The 22,316-nt window shown below is 42.0% G+C and overlaps 1 protein-coding gene across 17 annotated transcripts in view; it reads left to right on the plus strand.

Annotated features, from left to right (window-relative positions):
* Nucleotides 1-22,316, plus strand: part of abi1a (abl-interactor 1a) — a 71,772-nt gene that overhangs the window by 6,520 nt on the left and 42,936 nt on the right. For all 17 annotated transcript variants that reach the window (XM_029661218.2, XM_029661215.2, XM_029661220.2 and 14 more), the window contains exon 2: nucleotides 10,710-10,877. In XM_029661218.2, coding sequence (XP_029517078.1) covers nucleotides 10,710-10,877 — 168 coding nt within the window. The remainder of the gene's footprint in view (nucleotides 1-10,709; nucleotides 10,878-22,316) is intronic.

Genomic DNA, 22,316 nt, shown 5'->3' on the forward strand with positions numbered 1-22,316 from the left:
AAGGCACTTTTAAGTGGTCTTGTTTATGTTGTAGTTTCCCAGTAAACATTTCAAGGAGAACCCTTAAAACACTAGAACAGGGTTCCCACAGTGATGATTTTTCTACCCCTCCCCCCTTTTCTGAGCAAAAAATACACAACATTTTATATATATATATATATATATATGCATGCATGCATGCATGCATGCATGTATACATACATACAGTTGAAGTCGGAAGTTTACATATACCTTAGCCAAATACATTTAAACTCAGGTTTTCACAATTCCTGACATTTAATCTTCGTAAAATTTCCCTGTTTTAGGTCAGTTAGGATCACCACTTTATTTTAAGAATGTGAAATGTCAGAATAATAGTAGATTGAGTGATTTATATCAGCTTTTATTTCTTTCATCACATTCCCAGTGGGTCAGAAGTTTACATACACTCAATTAGTATTTTGTAGCATTGTCTTTAAATTGTTTAACTTGGGTCAAACGTTTCAGGTAGCCTTCCACAAGCTTACCACAATAACTGGGTGAATTTTGGCCCATTCCTCCTGACCGAGCTGGTGTAACAGAGTCAGGTTTGTAGGCCTCCTTGCTCGCACACGCTTTTTCAGTTCTGCCCACAAATTTTCTATAGGATTGAGGTCAGGACTTTGTGATGGCCACTCCAATACCTTGACTTTGTTGTCCTTAAGCCATTTTGCCACTACTTTGGAAGTTTGCTTGGGGTCATTGTCCATTTAGAAGACCCATTTGCGACCAAGCTTTAACTTCCTGACTGATGTCTTGAGATGTTGCTTCAATACATCCACATAATTTTTGTTCCTCATGATGCCATCTATTTTGTGAAGTGCACCAGTCCCTCCTGCAGCAAAGCACCCCCACAACATGATGCTGCCACCCCCGTGCTTCATGGTTGGGATGGTGTTCTTCGGCTTGCAAGCCTCCCTCTTTTTCTCCAAACATAATGATGGTATTAATGGCCAAACAGTTCTATTTTTGTTTCTTCAGACCAGAGGACATTTCTCCAGAAAGTATGAACTTTGTCCCCATGTGCAGTTGCAAACAGTAGTCTGGCTTTTTTTATGGCAGTTTTGAAGCAGTGGCTTCTTCCTTGCTGAGCGGCCTTTCAGGTTATGTCGATGTAGGACTCGTTTTACTGTGGATATAGATGCTTTTGCATCTATTTGGATGCTTTAGATACTGCACCTGTTTCCTCCAGCAGCTTCACAAGGTCCTTTGCTGTTGTTTTGTGATTGATTTGAACTTTTCGCACCAAAGTACGTTCATCTCTAGGAGACAGAACGCATCTCCTTCCTGAACGGTATAATGGCTGCGTGGTCCCATGATGTTTATACTTGCGTATATTGTTTGTACAGATGAACGTGGTACCTTCAGGTGTTTTGGAAATTGCTCCCAAGGATGAACCAGACTTGTGGAGGTCTACAATTATTTTGGCTGATTTCTTTTGATTTTCCCATGATGTTAAGCAAAGAGGCACTGAGTTTCATGGTAGGACTTGAAATGCATCCACAGGTGCACCTCCAATTGACTCAAATGATGTCAATTAGCCTATCAGAAGCTTCTAAAGCCATGACATCATTAGTGTATGTAAACTTCTGACCCACTGGAATTGTACGGTGAAATAATCTGTCTGTAAAAATTGTTGGAAAAATTGCTTGTGTCATGGACAAAGTAGATGTCCTAACAGACTTGCCAAACTATAGTTTGTTAACAAGAAATGTGTGGAGTGGTTAAAAAATGAATTTGAATGACTCCAACCTAAGTGTATGTAGACTTCCGACTTCAAATATACATACATACATACATACATACATACATACAGTACATGTCAAAAGTTTGGACACACCAACTCATTCAAGGGTTTTTATTTATTTTTACCATTCTCGACATTGTAGAATAATAGTGAAGACATCAACATGATGAAATAACACATATAGAATCATGTAGTAACCAAAAAAGTGTTAAGCAAATCTAAATATATTTGAGATTGGTCAAAGTAGCCACCCTTTGCTTTGATGACAGCTTTGCACACTCTTGGCATTCTCTCAACCAGCTTCATGTGGTAGTTACCTGGAATGCATTTCAATTAACAGGTGTGCCTTGTTAAAAGTTAATTTGTGGAATTTCTTTACACCTTAATGCATTTGAGCCAATCAGTTGTTGTGTTGTGGTATACAGAAGATAGCTGTATTTGGTAAAACTCCATATCCATATTATGGCAAGAACAGCTCAAGTAAGTAAAGAGAAATGACCGTCCATCTACTTTTTAACATGAAAGTCAGTCAATCTGGAAAATTTGCAGTCGCAAAAACCATCAAGTGCCATGATGAAACTGGCTTTCATGATGACCACAGGAAAGGAACACCCAGAGTTACCTCTGCTGAGGAGGTTAAGTTCATTATAGTTAACTGCACCTTAGTTTGCAGCCCAAATAAATGCTTCACAGCTTTCAAGTAACAGATACATCTCAACATCAACTGTTCAGGCCTTCATGGTCGAATTGCTGCAAAGAAACCACTACTAAAGGACACCAATAAGAAGAAGAGACTTGATTGGGCCAAGAAACACGAGCAATGGACATTAGATGGGTGGAAATCTATCCTTTGTCTGGAGTCCACATTTGAGATGTTTGGTTCCAACCGCCATGTCTTTGTGACACAGATGATGATCTCCACATGTTTGGTTCCCACCATGAAGCATGGAGGAGGTGGTGTGGGGGTGCTTAGCTTCTGACACTGTCTGTGATTTTGTTTAAAATTCAGGCACACTTAACCAGCATGGCTACCACAGCATTCTGCAGCAATACACCATCCCATCTGGTTTGTGCTTAGTGGGACTATCATTTGTTTTTCAACAGGACAATGACCCAAAACACCTCCAGGCTGTGTAAGGGCTATTTGACCAAGAAGGAGAGTGATGGAGTGCTGCATCAGATGACCTGGATTCCACAATCAGCCGACCTCAACCTCAAAATATATTTTGATTGCTTAACACTTTTTTGTTGTTGATTACTATATGATTCTACATGTTATTTCATAGTTCTGATGTCTTCAATATTCTACAATGTCGAAAATAGTAAAAATAAAGAAACCCTTGAATGAGTAGGTGTGTCAACTTTTCACTGGTACTGTATTTTATGACAAAGTGTGTGGACACGTCATTTCAAAATCATGGGCATTAATATGGAGTTGGTCCCCTTTTTCTTGCTATTACAGCCTCTACTCTTCTGGGAAGGCTTTCCACCAGAAAAGCCTTCCTAGATGTTGGGACTTCCTTCTATTCAGACACAAGCATTAGAGGTCAGGCACTGATGTTGGACGATTAGATCTGGCTTGCTGTCGGCTTTCCAATTCATCCCAAAGGTGTTCAAGGTTGAGGTCAGGGCTCTGTGCAGGCCAGTCAAGTTCTTCTACACCGATCTCGACAAACCATTTCTGTATGGACCTCGCTTCAGGCACAGGGGCATTGTCATGCTGAAACAGGAAAGGGCCTTCCCCAAACTGTAAAAAGCCATTTTAGTAACTGTTGTTTGAATTGGCAGTTTTCTGTATTACTGTTGAATTATTTCCAAAAGGACACTTTAAAAAAATTAGATTCCCTCTACAAGGTTCCCCTTTGTGTCCCTTTCCTGATATACTGATATAATTTTTAATTGCACAACGACAGTTTCTCAAGGTCAGGAAGACCTTTTTAGCTCTTCAGTCTGCCCCCCATCTGCCCCAGTGAATAAGAAAATGAATAATGGACTTATCCTGCTGCTGAGTTCAGAAAGTGGCAACGACTTAAAACGCAGATTTAAAGTTGCAACTCTACGGAAGTTTATTTAATTGTAGATATTGTAACTTCTCTTGCACTTATCTGTTGAACTGTCTCACTCCCAGATGCGTTGGGGTTCTGTTTTTCACAGCTTTCCTTGTGCATATTTCTGCCCCTCTGGGTGTGGTTGTATTTTCCCTCACCCTCTGATGATGCAATACACATAGATACGAATGTTGTAGACTATTACGGTCTTGTTTGAAGAGCCCGTATATTTTATGGGTGCTGGTTTATTTTGATATGGATTGAAAGTACTATTTATAGCTCACCTTTTTTAGTTCCCTTCCTCATTGGGTATCTTATCTAATCTCAGGCAAGCCAGACAGAGACATTTATCAGGGTCAGCCATTGTTTCTGGATTATAGATTAATGCCCTGGCAGTTTGCTCGTGTCGTTGGTGTAGCCTCACCCTGAGTGGGGTTACCCCCCAAAAAACGGATGCATCTGTTTTTCAGGGGAAATGGAAAGAAACCTGGAGCGGGACTTCCTCTTTTGGATGTCAACAAGGCGACACTTCATTTTAAACCAATCCAGTAAATGTGGAGGAGTTAACAGTGCAGAAGAGAACGACCAGAAAGAAAGAAACTACACTCAGGTGTTTCTTTTACGCCTGCGGCGTTAGGTTTAATTGAATTGTTTTTTAAAACCTGTATTTAACCAGGCAAGTCAGTTAAGAACATATTCTTATTTACAATGACGGCCTAGGAACAGTGGATTAACTGTCTTGTTCAGGGGCAGAACAACATTTTTTTTTTTTACCTTGTCAGCTCAGGGATTCAATCTGGCAACCTTTTGCTTACTGGCCCAACGCTCTAACTACTAGGCTTGCTGCCTTTTAAGGTTAGTGTAGTCTTGGATGTTGCTTTGTGGTCTTTGCCTAAAGAACAAAAACTATGGAAGATGGCTGAGGCTAAAACGCATGTTCCTGGATGTTAGGTTTGGGCCCTACGTAGCCTTGCAGCCAGATTACCGGCATCACTGTAGTAATTCTCTTCTATTACATCCTGGACCTCTGGGCAAGTCCATCCACATCAATACAGCCTACAAATCACTTCTCCTCTGCTGCCCAAGTTCTCTCTTGTCTCAGCCAAAGCTTTCTATCTCATTCAGCTGTCAATACATCCCGCAAAGCAGTCCTTGTAGTGAGGCCTATGACCTTGCCTCTGCATGACCTTGCCCCTGACCTTGCCAGAGCAGTCCTTGTAGTGAGTCCATCTGAGGAGGTGTATAACTGCACGGTATAATGTTTTCAACTTTAAAAAAATGTTTTATCCGAATGGGTAAAACGCTCATCCCTGGTGGCATCTACTTTCTTGGCATGGCTGTTTTTTCTTTTGTTTTTTTATGGATTGTTGCTTACCCCTATGTCTCAAACGTGTGTCCCTATTCAACATGCAACAGATTGCTGCAATGCGTGCAATGATTAGGCTGCAGTGCATGCAATGTTACCTATTTCATACATCGTCAGCATTGTGTGTAACTTGGTCGTGTGCAGAGAGGAGGAGGGGGGAAATTGAGGACAATTAAGTCAATTCTACACTATTTTCATACATGAGGCATGTCATACCAGAACATTTCAACACTTCCATGGTAGTATTTATTTTTGTAGATTTGTTTTTACAGTGCTATGCCATTTTCCAGGCACATCTCCCTCCAGGATATGAGGATGTGCTAAAGCAAATCTGACTGTCGGCTGTAGAGGGGAGCGGAACATTTCCCGGGAGCTACACTGCCTGTCGCTGTCTTGTCTTGTTTCAGAGGAGAATGTTCTGACTTGTTCCCGCATAGCAACGCTAGAAGTGTTATCCCTGTTATTTGACCTCTTCAGAAGCTTGTGCTACAAGAGGTCAGACTTTGTCGCTCAAAAGGAAAATGGCTTGGGTTTGGTAAGAGTGATATAAGTTGATAGGGTGCGCCGTCACCACCTCTTATTAAAAAAAACCCAGGTCTAAGATACTCCATGCCCTCAGTCTTACCCCTCTGTTGTCCAGTTGTAGCTTTGAGGAAAAATGTGCTAACTATGACTGGTATGCGGTTGTCTCAACTAGCTATCTTAAGATGAATGCACAAACTGTAAGTCGCTCTGGATAAGAGCGTCTGCTAAATTACTAAAATGTAAATGTAGCTTCCACCCATAACAGAGCTCTTGGGTGTAGGGGGCCACACAGTTTGTCCTGATCCTGGAAGTCTCTTCCCCCAGGGAGGGAGTCTGGGCCTTTCCATCCTGTTCATGGTGCCTCCGAGCAGCAGTTGGCCCCATCAGCTAAGCAGCCCGCCCGACGCCCTGTTTGAATGTAAATACTTTGGAAAAGGCCTTTTCTCTTCCTTGATGTGAGTCATTTATCTGGCTTTACTGGATTGTGGTGAAAGGATGCATTTTAGATGTTATTGAACCAGGCCCAATTCCCACCCTTGTCTCGTAACCTTCTATTGCTGATCCCTCACTTACCAGAGGAAACCAGCCAAACACGCTGGTGGACTTCCACTCCCTACTGCACTGTTCCAGAGCTGTAGGCTTTGACTTTATGATCACTGTAGTTTGCTTTCCTTATCTTAGTATGTTGTTTTTTAAAAGGTGTGGTGCATTTTGGTAAAAACTATTTTTTAATGCCATCCATGAAATTGTCGTCTACATTCCAGTTTAGGTAACAGGGCCGTAATTACACACGTGGGCAGAGGTCCGGACCTCTGTAATTTTTTTATAATTTGAAAAAGAGTTTAATTCCAATATATATTTTGTACACAAAGAAAATCAATTGTGTCTAAAACTTCTAAATATTGCTCCCAGCGTTGATCAAAGCTCAGAGCGGTTATTCTTGGTCTGACTGAGTTGTAATCTCGCCGGCCTCGTTGCAAACGAGTGGAATCATGAACAGTGATTTGTTTGCCTGCGTCCCCCGGATTAGCTTTTTTAGCAGCACATCCACCACTCTCTCAAACGGTTAACTCTGCCTTATTGCAGCACAGGCTAAGGGCCTGACGTGAAATTAACGACCCCAGCTCGGAGTCGGCTCAAGTTGGCAAATGGAGATGCTGCTGACCGTGTGTTTGCGAGATGGAGTGGTGTGACCTGAAATGCACAAGGTCCTCTACTCCGAAAATGAATCCACAGATAAAATGGTAAACCGAGTTTGTTTTAAGTAATCTCTCCTCCTTCAGGCTTCTTCTTATTTGAACTTTATATGGCGATTGGCAACCAACTTTAAGGTGCATTACCACCACCAACTGGACTGGAGTGTGGACCTCAGCTCATCTTTCAATCACCCACGTGGGTATATGCTCCTAAACACCAATGAGGAGATGGGAGAGGCATGATTTGCAGTGCTTCAAGCGTCACAAATAAGACCAAGTTCTATTTTAGCGCCTGGCTATGCAGATGCACGTGAGCAATGATTTGACTAACCTATGTGTAAATTCATTTTACAATGCGAGTGGTGTGGTCAGTATGTCGAGTTGGCAGCTCTGAGATAAAAACGCCTCAGGTGTGTTATGTAATGTTTTCATCTGATTGTCAAACAAATCACTTCAAAAAGTAGGCTACCTGCACAGTTCCATCCATAATAATTTAGTATACTATAATTAATTTACTACTGGCTACTTTCACCCCTAATTTAGACAAGTGTCTTCTTACAATTTCCAACATTTGGTAGGCCATATTATAATTTCCAACATTTGGTAGGCCATATTATAATTTCCAACATTTGGTAGGCCATATTATAATTTCCAACATTTGGTAGGCCATATTATAATTTCCAACATTTGGTAGGCCATATTATAATTTCCAACATTTGGTAGGCCATATTATAGTTTCCAACATTTGGTAGGCCATATTATAGTTTCCAACATTTGGTAGGCCATATTATAGTTTCCAACATTTGGTAGGACATATTATAATTTCCAACATTTGGTAGGACATATTATAATTTCCAACATTTGGTAGGCCATTTGTTTTGTCAACCTATAGTTAGATACATGCAGCTTCTCTTCACAACTTGTTGCCCCAGAAGACGAAAGCAGTGCCCACCAGAATAACGTCTTACATTGCTTTAAAATGAATGTATTAATCTAGCTAACACAGGTTAAGTTGTCTGCATTTTCTCAAGGGTCCCTAAAGGAAAACAATGTCTCCAAATAGTTGACAGATTGGGACTGTGCATCAATTTGACCGGTCTTAAGGAGTTGAAAACAACCGAACACATTTCTGATAAGACTTCAGTTCGTCTTGGGTGCATATTTTGTTATGTGGTCTGCTTGCTTAAGTGTCAAAGATATACACATTAGATTCACATTATCTCAAGAGATGCTTAAAGTAAGAGAACATTTCTCCACTACTCTTCCCGAGACACAATTAACATTTGTTGTATAATTTCACTGCAAGAAATGCATAATTCTGCAGGAGTTAATATATTACACTACATGTGAGGTTATAGGCCTATAGTCAATGTCCAGAGTTCAGTTACTATTCCATTAAACCTATAAACTTAAATGAGGAATATTCTGTTTATTCATGGCTACAGGGATACTCATGAGCGGGATATCAAAGGTGCATGTAAACAGCTTATCCCGAATTAGACCTTAAGCGGGATATGAGCTACTATCCGGAATAATGTGTGCATGTAAATTTGGTCATTCTCTCCAAGTTAGCACCTGAGTTGAATGCCCATGAACAAGGGTGACTGAGAAGTGTTTAGTTTAAGAAAATTGTTATACAGAGATGGATATCTGAAGATGCAGTTGTAAGAAATGTGCACTTGCGGTTCAGTTATTTGCCTTATCAACACCCACAATGCCTTCGTGGCTCACTGGCTAACCAGACCCCACACTACAGTCTCCTCTACAGGCAGAGATTGGGTCATTTTAGCCCAAATTTTTTCTTATTTTTTCACCTTATTTTTCACATGGCCCAATCCCTGTAGAGCATCCCTTTTCACACAGCAAATCGTAAAACAATCCACTTGGTCAACCACCCCACGACATGTCTACAGAACCTTCTTGTGGAAACCAGGTCTCTTTACTTTCATGTTACGGTCCACCGTATACCTTTTTTATGGGATACGGAGGATCTAGTTTGTAACCTCTTTGGCATGTAACACACAATGCTAGCTCTCTACATAAAATGTAATTTCCCTGAAATGCTATCGGATTCCTTTAAAAAAAATAAAAAGTTTTTTTAAACAGCATATTTGCTGATTTCATAAGAGGCCCAGCGCAGCTATCTGCATACCCAGTTTATCACAGGAATGGTGGAGCACTAAAAACACAGACAGAAGACTGTAAGGGTTTATGGATTTTGCATGTGTAATGCCATCACTTCTGCGTTGAGCTGTTGTATCTGAGTGACACTGAGACTTATCTTCAATTTTGCTCCATAAACACTCGAATGCAATGGATTGAGCTAAGTTTAGCAGTACTGTCAGTATAGAGATGTAGAACCAGTCATTTTTGGGGGGATTTGAATCTACTTCAGGGCATTTCTCCTTTTGACATGGGAAAGAATTGAATGGGTTTGACTGGGAGTTCAAAACTTTGGGAGTACTGCTGTATAAATGACAAATTAATTGTACATTGAAGTAGTAGCTAAGTGCAGTCAAAAATGGCCTATACGTGAAGTGATCCATTTTCACTCCCCCTAGAGCATCAGTTCAGGAATGCTGTCATATGCATTCCCGCTAGCGTTTATGTAGTAAACGATGTGTGTGCATGTTTCGGGGGGGGGGGGTTAAATGCGGAAGACACATTTCAGTTGAAGGCATTTAGTTGTGCAACTGACTAGGTATCCCACTTTCTTCAGGTTGAAGCTCTTCAGCCAACATTCGCTTTGTGTTTAGCTGTGTATGCTGATGGAAGTATTGAATTATATTATTGAAAGTGTTCCTGGGATTGTGTGTGTGTGTGCTTTGTGCTTGAGTGTACTCTCCAGATGGCCTCTGGCTCTGTCACTGCTCTGTGGAAGAATCTCCCTTTATTCCTAGAGGCTGTGATCATGCGACACATATGTTACTTTGATTCTCTTCAAAACAAGCAGTTTGAGTCATTCCACTGTCACTTCTTCTCTGGTTGAAACCAGCGGGTGCAACCAGGCTTTAGTCAAACTGGCTGTGATACAAAGCTGATCTTATGCCCAGACAAATGAATATCAGACACACAACTTAAACTTTAAAATGCCTCACCTTCGTTGTGTTTTCTGTCTCGATGCTATTTATACTGTGTGACTCAGTTGGTAGAGCATGGCAGGTTACAAGCGCCATGACAGGTCGTCATTGTAAATAATAATTTATTCTTAATTGACTTACCTGTATAAGGTGAATTATTTATTTAACTTTAAAACATTTGTATTTTTTTTTTTTACAAAATTGTGGGTTCGCTTCCCGGGGCCACCCATACGTCAAATGTATGCATGCATGACTAAGTCACTTTGGGTCAAAGCATTCTGATAAATGGTGTACTTCCACCTTTTTCTCTCCTAGTTTTCACTCTGTCAGGGTTTGAACTCCTATTTCTTTCTCCCCGCCCCCGCCTCATATTGCAGCCTGTGTATCAAAGCCCAGTGTTTACCCCCAGGCTGTGCTCTTTGGACTTTGATTTATGATTGAGCAGTGTAGGGCATGCAACAAAGATCAAACGTGTTTTGCCCCAAGATTTCATTCAAGTGAGCTTGAAAGAGTCACCGGCATGATAAGGAAGCTAAGGTGGCCAAACGTGCCAAATGTTCACACACCCCAATCAGCTTAAAAATGGATGTCAATTCAATGAATCCCTTTGATGTTTTTCTGAATCTTCTAATGCGTCTAAGACAGTCGGACTGCACCAGGGTTCTGGGGAATAAGCCTTTTTGTCAAATGTCGACCTGACTCTAACGTTGTTCGTCTCGCTCTCTCCAGGCCACGGACAAGAGAAAAGCTCTGGAGGAGACCAAAGCCTACACCACCCAGTCTCTGGCCAGCGTGGCCTACCAGATCAATGCCTTAGCCAACAACGTGCTGCAGCTGCTGGACATCCAGGCCTCGCAGCTGCGCCGAATGGAGTCCTCCATTAACCACATCTCTCAGGTCAGATCCGGAGTCTCTCATACACACACGCACGTACATATACCATGTGTATGGCCTCTTTCTGCAGTGACTAAGGTGCCTTTTATTGATTTAAATGTGTGACTGACTGTGTGTTTGTATAAATTATTGATGCTCCATCACTCTCTGTGTGTTGCTCTTTCTCTCTCACTCACACCCTCTCACGCTCTCTACTTTATGGCTGCGAGTGCAGTCTCACCCTGATTTGATCATCTCACTGTTGCCCCTTTGCCTCACCCTGTTATTCCAAACTGTGTGCCTGAGGCCACAGGCCAGACCACTGCCATTTGGAGGAGGTAAATCCGCCCGCTCATCCAATTAAGTCATTAAGGACTTGGCTCAAACAAAGGGACCAAGGACAAATTGCAGCTCACCAATGTGCCAAACCCTACATGCTTGGGAGTGTGGAAATGATGCAACCATTTAGTCATAGCCTTCAGGTCAAGTCTTGTTGGAATTGTGGTTGACTGGTTGCTTTCTTTCATGGTAAGAGAGAAAGAGAATAGAGAAGACACCTTTCCTCTATGTCTGAAATGTCCCAATGATTAAGGTAAGGTTACCTTCAGTAAATCTGAAGTCTCTGATTTAACAATTCTCAAAAATGTAGATCTCAATAGAGTGAGAGGTAAATAACAAGAAATAGATGGAGAGAAGTGTAGGAGGTGAGGGAAAGCGTGATGGTGCATGAGCGAGTCGGTGGAAGACTGAGGTTGACCGAGAAATAGAGACAAAGAAAAAACACATGAACAGTCATGGACATGAGTCAATACTCACAGATGGCACAGAGCTGACATCTATGTCACCAAAACTCCACTCCGTTCGTGTCTCCATGACAGCGATCCCAGCCATCCCTGACAGTCATGAACCGGCAGAGGCAAAGAGAGCGTGATATTTGTTGAATATGTTCACCAGAGAGAAAATACTCATTCACTGCACTGGTTTGACTGAGTTGCTAAGCACAGCCTGCCACTCTGAAATGGAAAAAAAGCAAACAAGACTTAACAGACAACAGACCACCCGTTGCACTTTTGACCCCCCTTCATTGTGTAAATACTATGGCAATGTCTGGGTTGTCTGGCAACCATGGCAATATCTGGGTTGTTAGATGAGGGCATTAGGGGTCATGGTGGTTGAGGTGTTAAGAGTTTGTAAACGAGCATATGTATAGCTATGAATGGTTAGTATAACATGCCCTTCTCTGAACGATACCAGTATAGTGATACTCGTTAGTATCGTGACAAGGAAAGTGCTTTAGGAAAACAGCCCTAATGTTGGAAACTAATGTTGTCATCCAGAGTCACATTTATTTTTCCAGCTATAGCACACACAATTTTACATACAGCAGGTTTTTATAGGCCCAAATAGTTTTTACTCTGCTTTGTGTTTTCATTTTTGCCATGAAAAACATATGGTGATGCTGATATTGTCCAGGCCCTAAGTAATACTATTTTATTTATCTTGCTAATGAACTAGATTAATAGCTAGTCATAATTAGCCTAGTCTCTCTGTGGCGGTCGGTAACATTTAAGATGAGGGGGGACTATTATTTTTGGAGGGGCATACTAATGATACTCAAATTTTCCCTATACCCATCATGACGTAGCTACAACCTAGCCCATGAATAAAAGTTTACAATGTAGTTGCACAAGTTGAGAGAGAAATTTGAGTAATCAAGTTGACACATTCAAAACCGCCTTGCACATTCTTGCCTGCATCTAGCTGATCTAGGGTGTAATCCTTAGTGCAAACAAGAGTTTCTATTGGACATATTCAGGTATGTTAATACCCGTTTCGTTTGCTCCAGTTTAAAAGGTTTTCAACAGAATTGGCAGAATGAATACTCCCCTGATCGAACACAGTTCACTTTCATAGCAGCCACATACAAACAGCATGATAATTTTGCTCGTTGTAGAATTCCTTCTCTCATGTATGAGCTCTCCTCTCACCTTTTCCCTTTGCTTGTGGACTTCAGTGCACAACACATCAGCTGTCTGTGACCAGGTGAAAAAATCTTTCCAAGACAGACCTTCATATCATAACTGCTACACACAGCCTACATCGTTGTCACCATATTAGTTAACATCATAACATAGCTACTAGAATGCGTAAGTAAACCTGCTACAATCATGTAGTACAGTCAGAAAGCAGTTTCGCAGTTACACCGGCGGGCCCCAGTGGCAATACATTTATAAAACCAAAGGCTTACCTTGACTTGGAAGAGTTTCAGTGTTGGATAGCCATAGCCAGCTAGCTAACATAGCATCCCTCTCTGTTTGAGTAGGCTAAACTAGCTAGCTGCATTCTCTAGCTAAGGGAACGTGGGGGATTTTTTAAATATTTATAAAAAATCTCTTGCTCTCTCTTGCTTCTCAATTTTTAAAGAAATACATTTTTTCAAAACTGTTAAATATTGTCTTTCTCTCTGTTTGAGTCAACTACTCACCACATTTGATGCACTGCAGTGCTAGCTAGCTGTAGCCTATGCTTTCAGTACAAGATTAATTATCTAATCCTTTGATTAGGTGGACAGCGTCAGTTCATGCTGCAAGAGCTCTGATAGGTTGGAGGATGTCTTCAGGAAGTTGTCATAATTACTGTTTGTCTATGGAAGGGGGTGAGACCCATGAGCCTCCTAGGTCTTGTTTTGAAGTCGATGTATCAAGAGGAGGATGGAAACCAGCTGTCCTCTGGCTGAACCATGGTGCTACCCAACAGCGTGCTGTTGAGGCTAGTGTAGACCTTAATTGCAAAACAGTGAGTTTCAATCAATTATTTGGTGACGTGAATATATTTAGTATAGTTTCATCTAAAAAGGTTAACTTTTTAAACGTTACACTATTTTTATTAAATTCACTGAGTGTGGTTCTCTCCCTGCTACTCTGAGGAGCCTCCACTGCTCTCTTTGGTATATTGAAAGCTAGGAATGATGTGTAGACAACTAGAATGACATCCCTGACCAGTCGCTGTGAATTGATGTCCAATCTCTGTGGTAATAATCAAGTTAGTGCTAGGATCCACAAGCTGTGGCTGTTTTTATCGCTCTCTTGTCCTGTTCAGAGATGGATCATTATAAAAACTAGCGCCGAGTTCACTCCCAGCTCGCGGGCAGACTGGAGAATAGCCCAGCTTACGTTCTGGTGGTGAATGGGAAATGAGGAGGAAAGACTGCGACACATTGCAAGCTCTTTTTAAAAGCTGAAGTGTGTGTGTTAGCTTACATAGATTCTGAGAATTCACTATCAGGAAATGGACAATAGTGTAGGGATGTTGGTGCTCTGAGTGGGTTGTTTTCAAAACGTTACAAATTGCTTATTTCACTTGATCTCCCCGCAGAGGAGGTCATCTAATTCTTGTCATAATTCCCTCAGTCATTCCTTTTAGATACCAAGCTATGGGTGGTGGTGAGCCAGAATGTGGTGGTGGATGGGGCTGATGACAGTGATCCTCCTGGGCGTGGTGTGGCCAGGCCTGGCGTCTGGAAGGTTAGCCCATGGTTAAGGAATAGGGAGTGTCCGCTGACTGGTGTCTGTGTGGGCACCTTCTCCCTCCCTCCCCGTGGTTGCTTTCTGGCATCTACATCTAGCAATCAGTAGGCCTAATGCAGCGCATCCTGAGTTAAAGATGCAATTTGTATGATCGCATAGCCTTTAATGTAGCAGTCAAAGAATATGCTTCTGTGGGGGGGAAATGTGATGTTTAGAACATAATTTGAGGCTATACAGTTACGTGTGTGTTGCTAAGTCTTTAGCTATTAACATTCATCGACTCTTGGTCTTCCCGCTGTGTACATGGCTATGCATGTTTCCTTACGCTGTATGTAGGGATGGTTGATTGTGTTATAACCCTGTCAATGCTCTCACCGTTGCCGTTGATAAACAGGGTTTCCCTGCAGTATCTAGTAGTGATGGGGGGTTGGAGGGGGGGAATCGATAGTTGCATATCAGGATTCTTTTTTTTTGCAATTTATAGTGTATCGTTTTGACTATCGCAATATGATTTTTGCGCTAGTTGGCTGTACCTGCACCAAAACTCCAGTATTTTAACATCATAGCTTGTTCTCCAAAACTAGTTTTCATCATGGCTCTCTCTTGGCCCTCTGCAGCAGGCAGAGCATGCAGCATGTTGAGCAATATGTTTGGAACATTGAATCGCAATAAAATCACAGTATCGAATAGCAATACATATACTTATACGTGAGAATAGCAATACATATACTTATACGTGAGAATAGCAATACATATACTTATACGTGAGAATAGCAATACATATACTTATACGTGAGAATAGCAATACATATACTTATACGTGGGAATCGCAGTACATATACTTATACGTGAGAATCGCAATACATATACTTATACGTGAGAATCGCAATACATACGTGAGAATAGCTATATTATACGTGGGAATCGCAGTACATATACTTATACGTGAGAATCGCAATACATATACTTATACGTGGGAATCAGTACATATACTTATACGAATAGCAATACATATACTTATATACGTGAGAATAGCATATACTTATACGTGAGAATAGCAATACATATACTTATACGTGAGAATAGAAATACATATACTTATACGTGAGAATAGCAATACATATACTTATACGTGAGAATAGCAATATATATACTTATACGTGAGAATAGCAATACATATACTTATACGTGAGAATCGCAATACATATACTTATACGTGAGAATAGCAATACATATACTTATACGTGAGAATAGCAATACATATACTTATACGTGAGAATAGCAATACATATACTTATACGTGAGAATAGCAATACATATACTTATACGTGAGAATCACAATACATATCGTATCGGCACCTAAGTATCGCGATAATATCGTGTCGTGAGGTCCTTTTGTTAATTCCCAGCCCTAGTATCTGAGGCTGAGGAGAGAATAGACTGGTGTCACCTTGTACTGTGTGAGAAGCAGTGAACAGGGAGTGTTTTGTCTGTCCCAGCGTCAGAGCGGGCTTCACACAGAGAGAACATCACTCCGTCATACCCTGTGTTAATAGGAAAGTGTGTGTGCGCACGCATGTTTATTCATGCACAGTAAAGATGAGCATGTTTGAATATTTTCGTAAAGGGAGAAGCCCAGCTAGCGATGGTATCAGACTTCGCAGAGCTCTGTCTACACGGTGTACAAAACATTAGGAACAGCGATTTCCATGACAGACTGACCAAGTGAATCCAGGTGAAAGCTATGATCACTTATTGTCACCTGTTCAATCCACTTCAAATCAGTGTAGATGAAGGGGAGGAAACCGGTTAAAGAAGGATTTTTAATCCTTGACAATTGAGACATGGATTGTGTATGTGTGCCATTCAGTGTGGATGGGCAAGTACAATATTTAAGTGCCTTTGAACGGGGTATGGTAGTAGGTTCCAGGTGTGTCTAGAACTGCAACACTGCTGGGTTTTTCATGCTTAACAGTTTCCTGTGTGTATCAAGAATGGTCCACCACCCACTGGACATTCTGCCAATTTAACACAACTGTGGGAAACATTGGAGTCAACATGGGCCAGCATCCCTGTGTAACTCTTTCGACACCTTGTAGAGTCCATGCCCTGACAAATTGAGGCTGTTCTGAGGGCAAAAGGTGGGGTGCAACTCAACATTAAGAAGGTGTTCCTAATGTTTTGTACACTCTGTATGTCAAACAGTGCATGTGAAAGCATCAAACAGAACGCCACTCACTTGGCTGCCACGGTCGTTCACACTACTTACTGTAAATCACCTCGTTTCACGAGGTTCCTCTGTGGCACGGATGCACTTGGGCCTGCCAGACAGCTAATTGAAGTCAGTGCTGCTCACAACACTGAGTTATTCCCTGCACCGAGAATCTGCCACACCACATCTCTATAATACACGGCTCTCGACAGTCGATTGTTTTGAGATTATAGGACTGCATGCATGTGACGCGTCTGTGCTACTTGGTATGAGCACAGCTGTGTGTGTGTTAAAAAAAATAAAAATAAAAACTGGATTAAAATGGGTTATAGGTAGTGGGGGTCAATGGCATTGTCACTGACCGAACATTTTTGCGGCCCCCCTGTTGACCGCAGTGACACGGTGTAGCTGATTTAAATGACTTTTTAGTAATTTAGCAGATGCACTTATCCAGAGCGACTTACAGGAGGAATTAATTGCCTTGCTCAAGGGCACATCGAGATTTTTTTTTTCACCTGGTCGGCTCGGAAATGCGAACCAGCGACCGTTTGGTTACTGGCCCCAAAGCTCCTAACTGCTAGGCTACCTGCTGTTTCTACACACAATTCTACATATCATGTCATGTGTCTGAGAATACATCTTTCAGTTTTAAAGGTAATCTACTTCAATTCTACTCATTTTGCCAGTGTTTATGCTATCTGAGTGACTCAAACATAACAAAATCAATATTCCTGAATGCTTAACTTCTGGAATTGTTTTATTTATTTGAACCTTATTTTACCAGGTAAGTTGATTGAGAACACATTCTCATTTACAGCGACCTGGCTGACTAGATTTTATTTTGGTGATTGTGCGTTCTCAAAGATGATCTTATTTTTTTTTTTTAAGATATAGGGCCATTATATTTTCTACATACTTGATATCTGGTTGTAGACGTCTTATATTGAATGTTTTTCCATCCCCAAAATGATACAGATAATAAATAAACGTATGCGGCCCTGAAAGTGGCCCGCCCAAGACTTTCCTATGCAGAAAAACCCCTGCTGCCTGTGTGTGTGCTGCAGTGCTGACTCTGACCTCCTTCATGCTGCTGTGTGCTGGGCGGAGATGGATTTCATCCAAACAGGATATGAACTTCCACAGATGAGCGTATGTACGTGGCTGGGGGGGCCGGTGTTTCCTGCTAATCCCAATGCTTGTCAGTGTGTCCTTTCTCTGTCATGCGTGCCTTTCTCTATGTAAGCAACTGCACATAGGGTGGGGTTGGAAAGGATGATGGATGTGTTGGTGTGTGTGTGTGCCTACATTATCAGGTCAAGAATGTCCTTACAAGGTAGGAAAACAAGAAACATTTTTGAAAAGTCAGGACTTTTTCCATTTCCTGAATTTGTTAAAATACTATTTTAGGTTTTAGGGACTTTGAAATGAAGCACTGCCATCCAGAGTGTAATCTCAGGCTGGTTATAGACATCTGCCACTCTCACAGCTAATCAGTAAATACGCAGGTGGTCATTTCTGAGTGGCACCTACTGTATATGGAGCATAGCCTCAGCTAATAGTCTTTAGCGGTCTACCTTTTTGGTGACGCTTCCGAGATATTTGTGCCCCGCCTGATACAAAGACCTAGGGAAAACACTGACTATGGCTTAGCTTTGAGGAACGGCATTTTGATTTCTGTCTCCTGAAGATGGGAATGTCCCACTGGTGTTTGTAGAGCCATGGGAAACAGTAGATTGCAGGAAAATATGATTGGATCTAATTGAAGATGGTTTGTTACGCGGAGAGGACAGTTTTGGCAAGGATGAAGCTTTGAAGGGGGGGAAGGGGAAAAGGGGTTAGAAGTTAACACAGAACAGGGAAGCTGGTCTGATGATGCATAGGAAAACACCCTTACCCTACTCCAAATCATGCTATACTGACACTCGTGATGAATGGTGGACCATACAAACAAACAGGGCTTTTTCCCCGGCAAATTTTCAGGATTAATTGGAGAGTAAAAATGTGTTCCTTTTTTTAATTAAAAAATAAAACTTTTTATATTTTCAAGGTCCTCCCGAGTGGCACAGAGAGATACTAGAGATTCTGGGTTCGAGTCCAGGCTCTCTCAGCCGGCCGCGACCGGGGGACCCATTGGGCGTCGCACAATTGGCCCAGCGCTGTCCGGGTTAGGGGAGGGTTTGGCCGGCAGGGATGTCCTTGTCCTCTCCTGACACCGTAAGGGAGTTACAGCAAGACTGTAACTACCAATTGGATACCATGAGATTTGTGAGAATCTAAAAAAAAATATATTTTAGCCATGGGATTACGTTGGTTAAATCTTCCAAGATGTCACAGAGGGTGCAATGAAGGACATGTCAGAAGGCTGCATTTTGGCAATTTAGCAAGTCTTTATTCATTTAAAAAATCTGATATGTTGAATTCTCCATTTGATTTATATTAAAAGGCACTTGATTTAATATAACATGCTTTTAAAATTCAATACTGGTGCACAAATTCTACTTAAAATATCAAAGGGTCGCAAAAGGCACTCATTTCAAGGAACAACCCACAATGTCAATGTGGTGCAATTGTGTAAAGTGGGACGTTTTAACCCAACCCAATATGCTAATGGAGCTTCTGCAATGCTAATATGGTCCATTCTGTACTTGAATTTGAGAGTCCAGTCTTTCACTTGATATTGGCGACATGCCTAGACTACATGGGGAAAATCACAGTAGGTGTTTTTGTACAGAAACCCCAAATGTGCTGTGTCCACAAACAAATGGTCGACCTTGGCATGTTGTCCCGACTCTCTGATATACTGTTTTTCATTGATGGGAAAGACAATCTGCCTTAGTTTTCTCACACCGGACAAATAGTTAGCTGGTCTCTTCTGTCCCCCCTCTGCCCCCGTCTATGCAATATTGAAAGTGTTCTAGAGAGCGGGTGTTAGATTCACCGGAAGAATTCAGTTTTTCCGAAGAGACTCTACACATGCTGCCAGATCCTGGTCTCCTAGAGGACTCCTTGAGTGGACATTTTGTCTCACTCGTTAGATGGAAGCGCTCACCTGATGTGCTGGGTTACACTAAATGCCCTGAGAAACAGGGCTCTCTCGGGGCTCCTAGGACATCCGTGATGGCTCGCACCACAGAGGGCATTCAGTGCCCTGAGAAACATACAGAAGCCAGGCTATAGGTTTGTCTTTGAGTGATCTGTCCTCCCCTTTCCGGAACCGCTATTGTTTGTCTCACACCACAGATAGATGTGCTTGTTAAAGTTGGCAAAAGCCAGACACGGTGAGAGTTGTGATAGAGCTTTGTTGTTGTAACTCGTTGTCTTCTGCCATCTGTGAAGATACCGTGGCCTTAAATCGCATTAAGTTAACATATGGAATTGTTTTACGATGGTCATGAAAGGCATCATTTAGTCATTTGATTTGGAATTTTAGGACTCCTGTATGTATAAAAAAAAAAGTTATTTGAGGAAACATTGAATTAGGCCTTTATTGCTATAGCTCATAGATACACATCTGTACATGGAAAAACAGACAGCCCACCCCCAAAAAAATCACAAGGCATGTGTTTTTGAAGGGTCTGTCTGTACATTTAACATTTAAGTCTGATCAGAGCGACTTACAACTTGGTGAAATAAAAAACTTTAAATAAAAAAAAAATGTTTTTATCCTATCCTAGGTATTCATTTTCAGGTGTCTCAAGGTGGTGATTGACTCCGCTGTCCACCCGTGAGGGAGTTTTTCCACCCCAGAGCATGCATTTTGACTGCCATTTTCCTCAGTGGTAGGGAGGCGAGCAGAGGTGGATGAACCCCTTGTTTGGGTGTAGGGCCTGATCAGAGCCTGTATCGGAGTGCTTCCTTGTTTGGGTGTAGGGCCTTTTCTTGTAGCGGATGCGACCCTGGAAGCCAGTGGAGGGAGCGGAGGAGCGGGGTGCATGTTGTGCCATTTGTAGGGGTCACAGGCAGGAGCCCAGCCAACAGCGAGTTTAATCCAGACCCAATGCCTGTTGTGCCATTTGGTCAGGCAGGGTCGTACATCTGACAGAGAGAAATAAGAAAACTTTAAAAAAATAAATGTTTACACACATTTGGTCACCGTATCCACCCTTTTTTACCCCCTATGCATGTTGTGCCATTTGGTCACCGTATCCACCCTTTTTTACCCCCTATGCATGTTGTGCCATTTGGTCACCGTATCCACCCTTTTTTACCCCCTATGCATGTTGTGCCATTTGGTCACCGTATCCACCCTTTTTTACCCCCTATGCATGTTGTGCCATTTGGTCACCGTATCCACCCTTTTACCCCCTATGCATGTTGTGCCATTTGGTCACCGTATCCACCCTTTTTACCCCTATGCATGTTGTGCCATTTGGTCACCGTATCCACCCTTTTACCCCCTATGCATGTTGTGCCATTTGGTCACCGTATCCACCCTTTTTACCCCTATGCATGTTGTGCCATTTGGTCACCGTATCCACCCTTTTTACCCCCTATGCATGTTGTGCCATTTGGTCACCGTATCCACCCTTTTTACCCCCTATGCATGTTGTGCCATTTGGTCACCGTATCCACCCTTTTTACCCCCTATGCATGTTGTGCCATTTGGTCACCGTATCCACCCTTTTTACCCCCTATGCATGTTGTGCCATTTGGTCACCGTATCCACCCTTTTTACCCCCTATGCATGTTGTGCCATTTGGTCACAGTATCCACCCTTTTTACCCCCTATGCATGTTGTGCCATTTGGTCAGACCCTTCCTGGGTTACCTTCAGACGATCCCCGTCAGACGATCCCCGTAAGCTTGTGTGCATCATAGAGCAAAACAACCAACACCTTTGTTGCTCGCGAGTCTCCCCTTTCGATATTGGTGGCATTAGTTTGTTGCTCCAACCATTCGGTCTGGACAGTTGATTTTTCCGAGAAGACCTCTTCAAAATTAGGACATCTGCGACAAATCAAATCAAAATCAAATTTTATTTGTCACATACACATGGTTAGCAGATGTTAATGCGAGTGTAGCGAAATGCTTGTGCTTCTAGTTCCAACAATGCAGTGATAACCAACAAGTAATCTAACTAACAATTCCAAAACTACTGTCTTATACACAGTGTAAGGGGATAAGGAATATGTACATAAGGATATATGAATGAGTGATGGTACAGAGCAGCATACAGTAGATGGTATCGAGTACAGTATATACATATGAGATGAGTATGTAGACAAAGTAATCAAAGTGGCATAGTTAAAGTGGCTAGTGACATAAGGATGCAGTCGATGATCTAGAGTACAGTATATACGTATGCATATGAGATGAATAATGTAGGGTAAGTAACATTATATAAGGTAGCATTGTTTAAAGTGGCTAGTGATATATTTACATCATTTCCCATCAATTCCCATTATTAAAGTGGCTGGAGTTGGGTCAGTGTCAATGACAGTGTGTTGGCAGCAGCCACTCAATGGTGGCTGTTTAACAGTCTGATAGCCTTGAGATAGAAGCTGTTTTTCAGTCACTCAGTCCCAGCTTTGATGCACCTGTACTGACCTCGCCTTCTGGATGATAGCGGGGTGAACAGGCAGTGGTTCGGGTGGTTGATGTCCTTGATGATCTTTATGGCCTTCCTGTAACATCGGGTGGTGTAGGTGTCCTGGAGGGCAGGTAGTTTGCCCCCGGTGATGCGTTGTGCAGACCTCACTACCCTCTGGAGAGCCTTACGGTTGAG

Source organism: Oncorhynchus nerka, linkage group LG6, assembly GCF_034236695.1.
Source record: "Oncorhynchus nerka isolate Pitt River linkage group LG6, Oner_Uvic_2.0, whole genome shotgun sequence".
Classification (NCBI taxonomy): Eukaryota; Metazoa; Chordata; class Actinopteri; order Salmoniformes; family Salmonidae; genus Oncorhynchus; species Oncorhynchus nerka.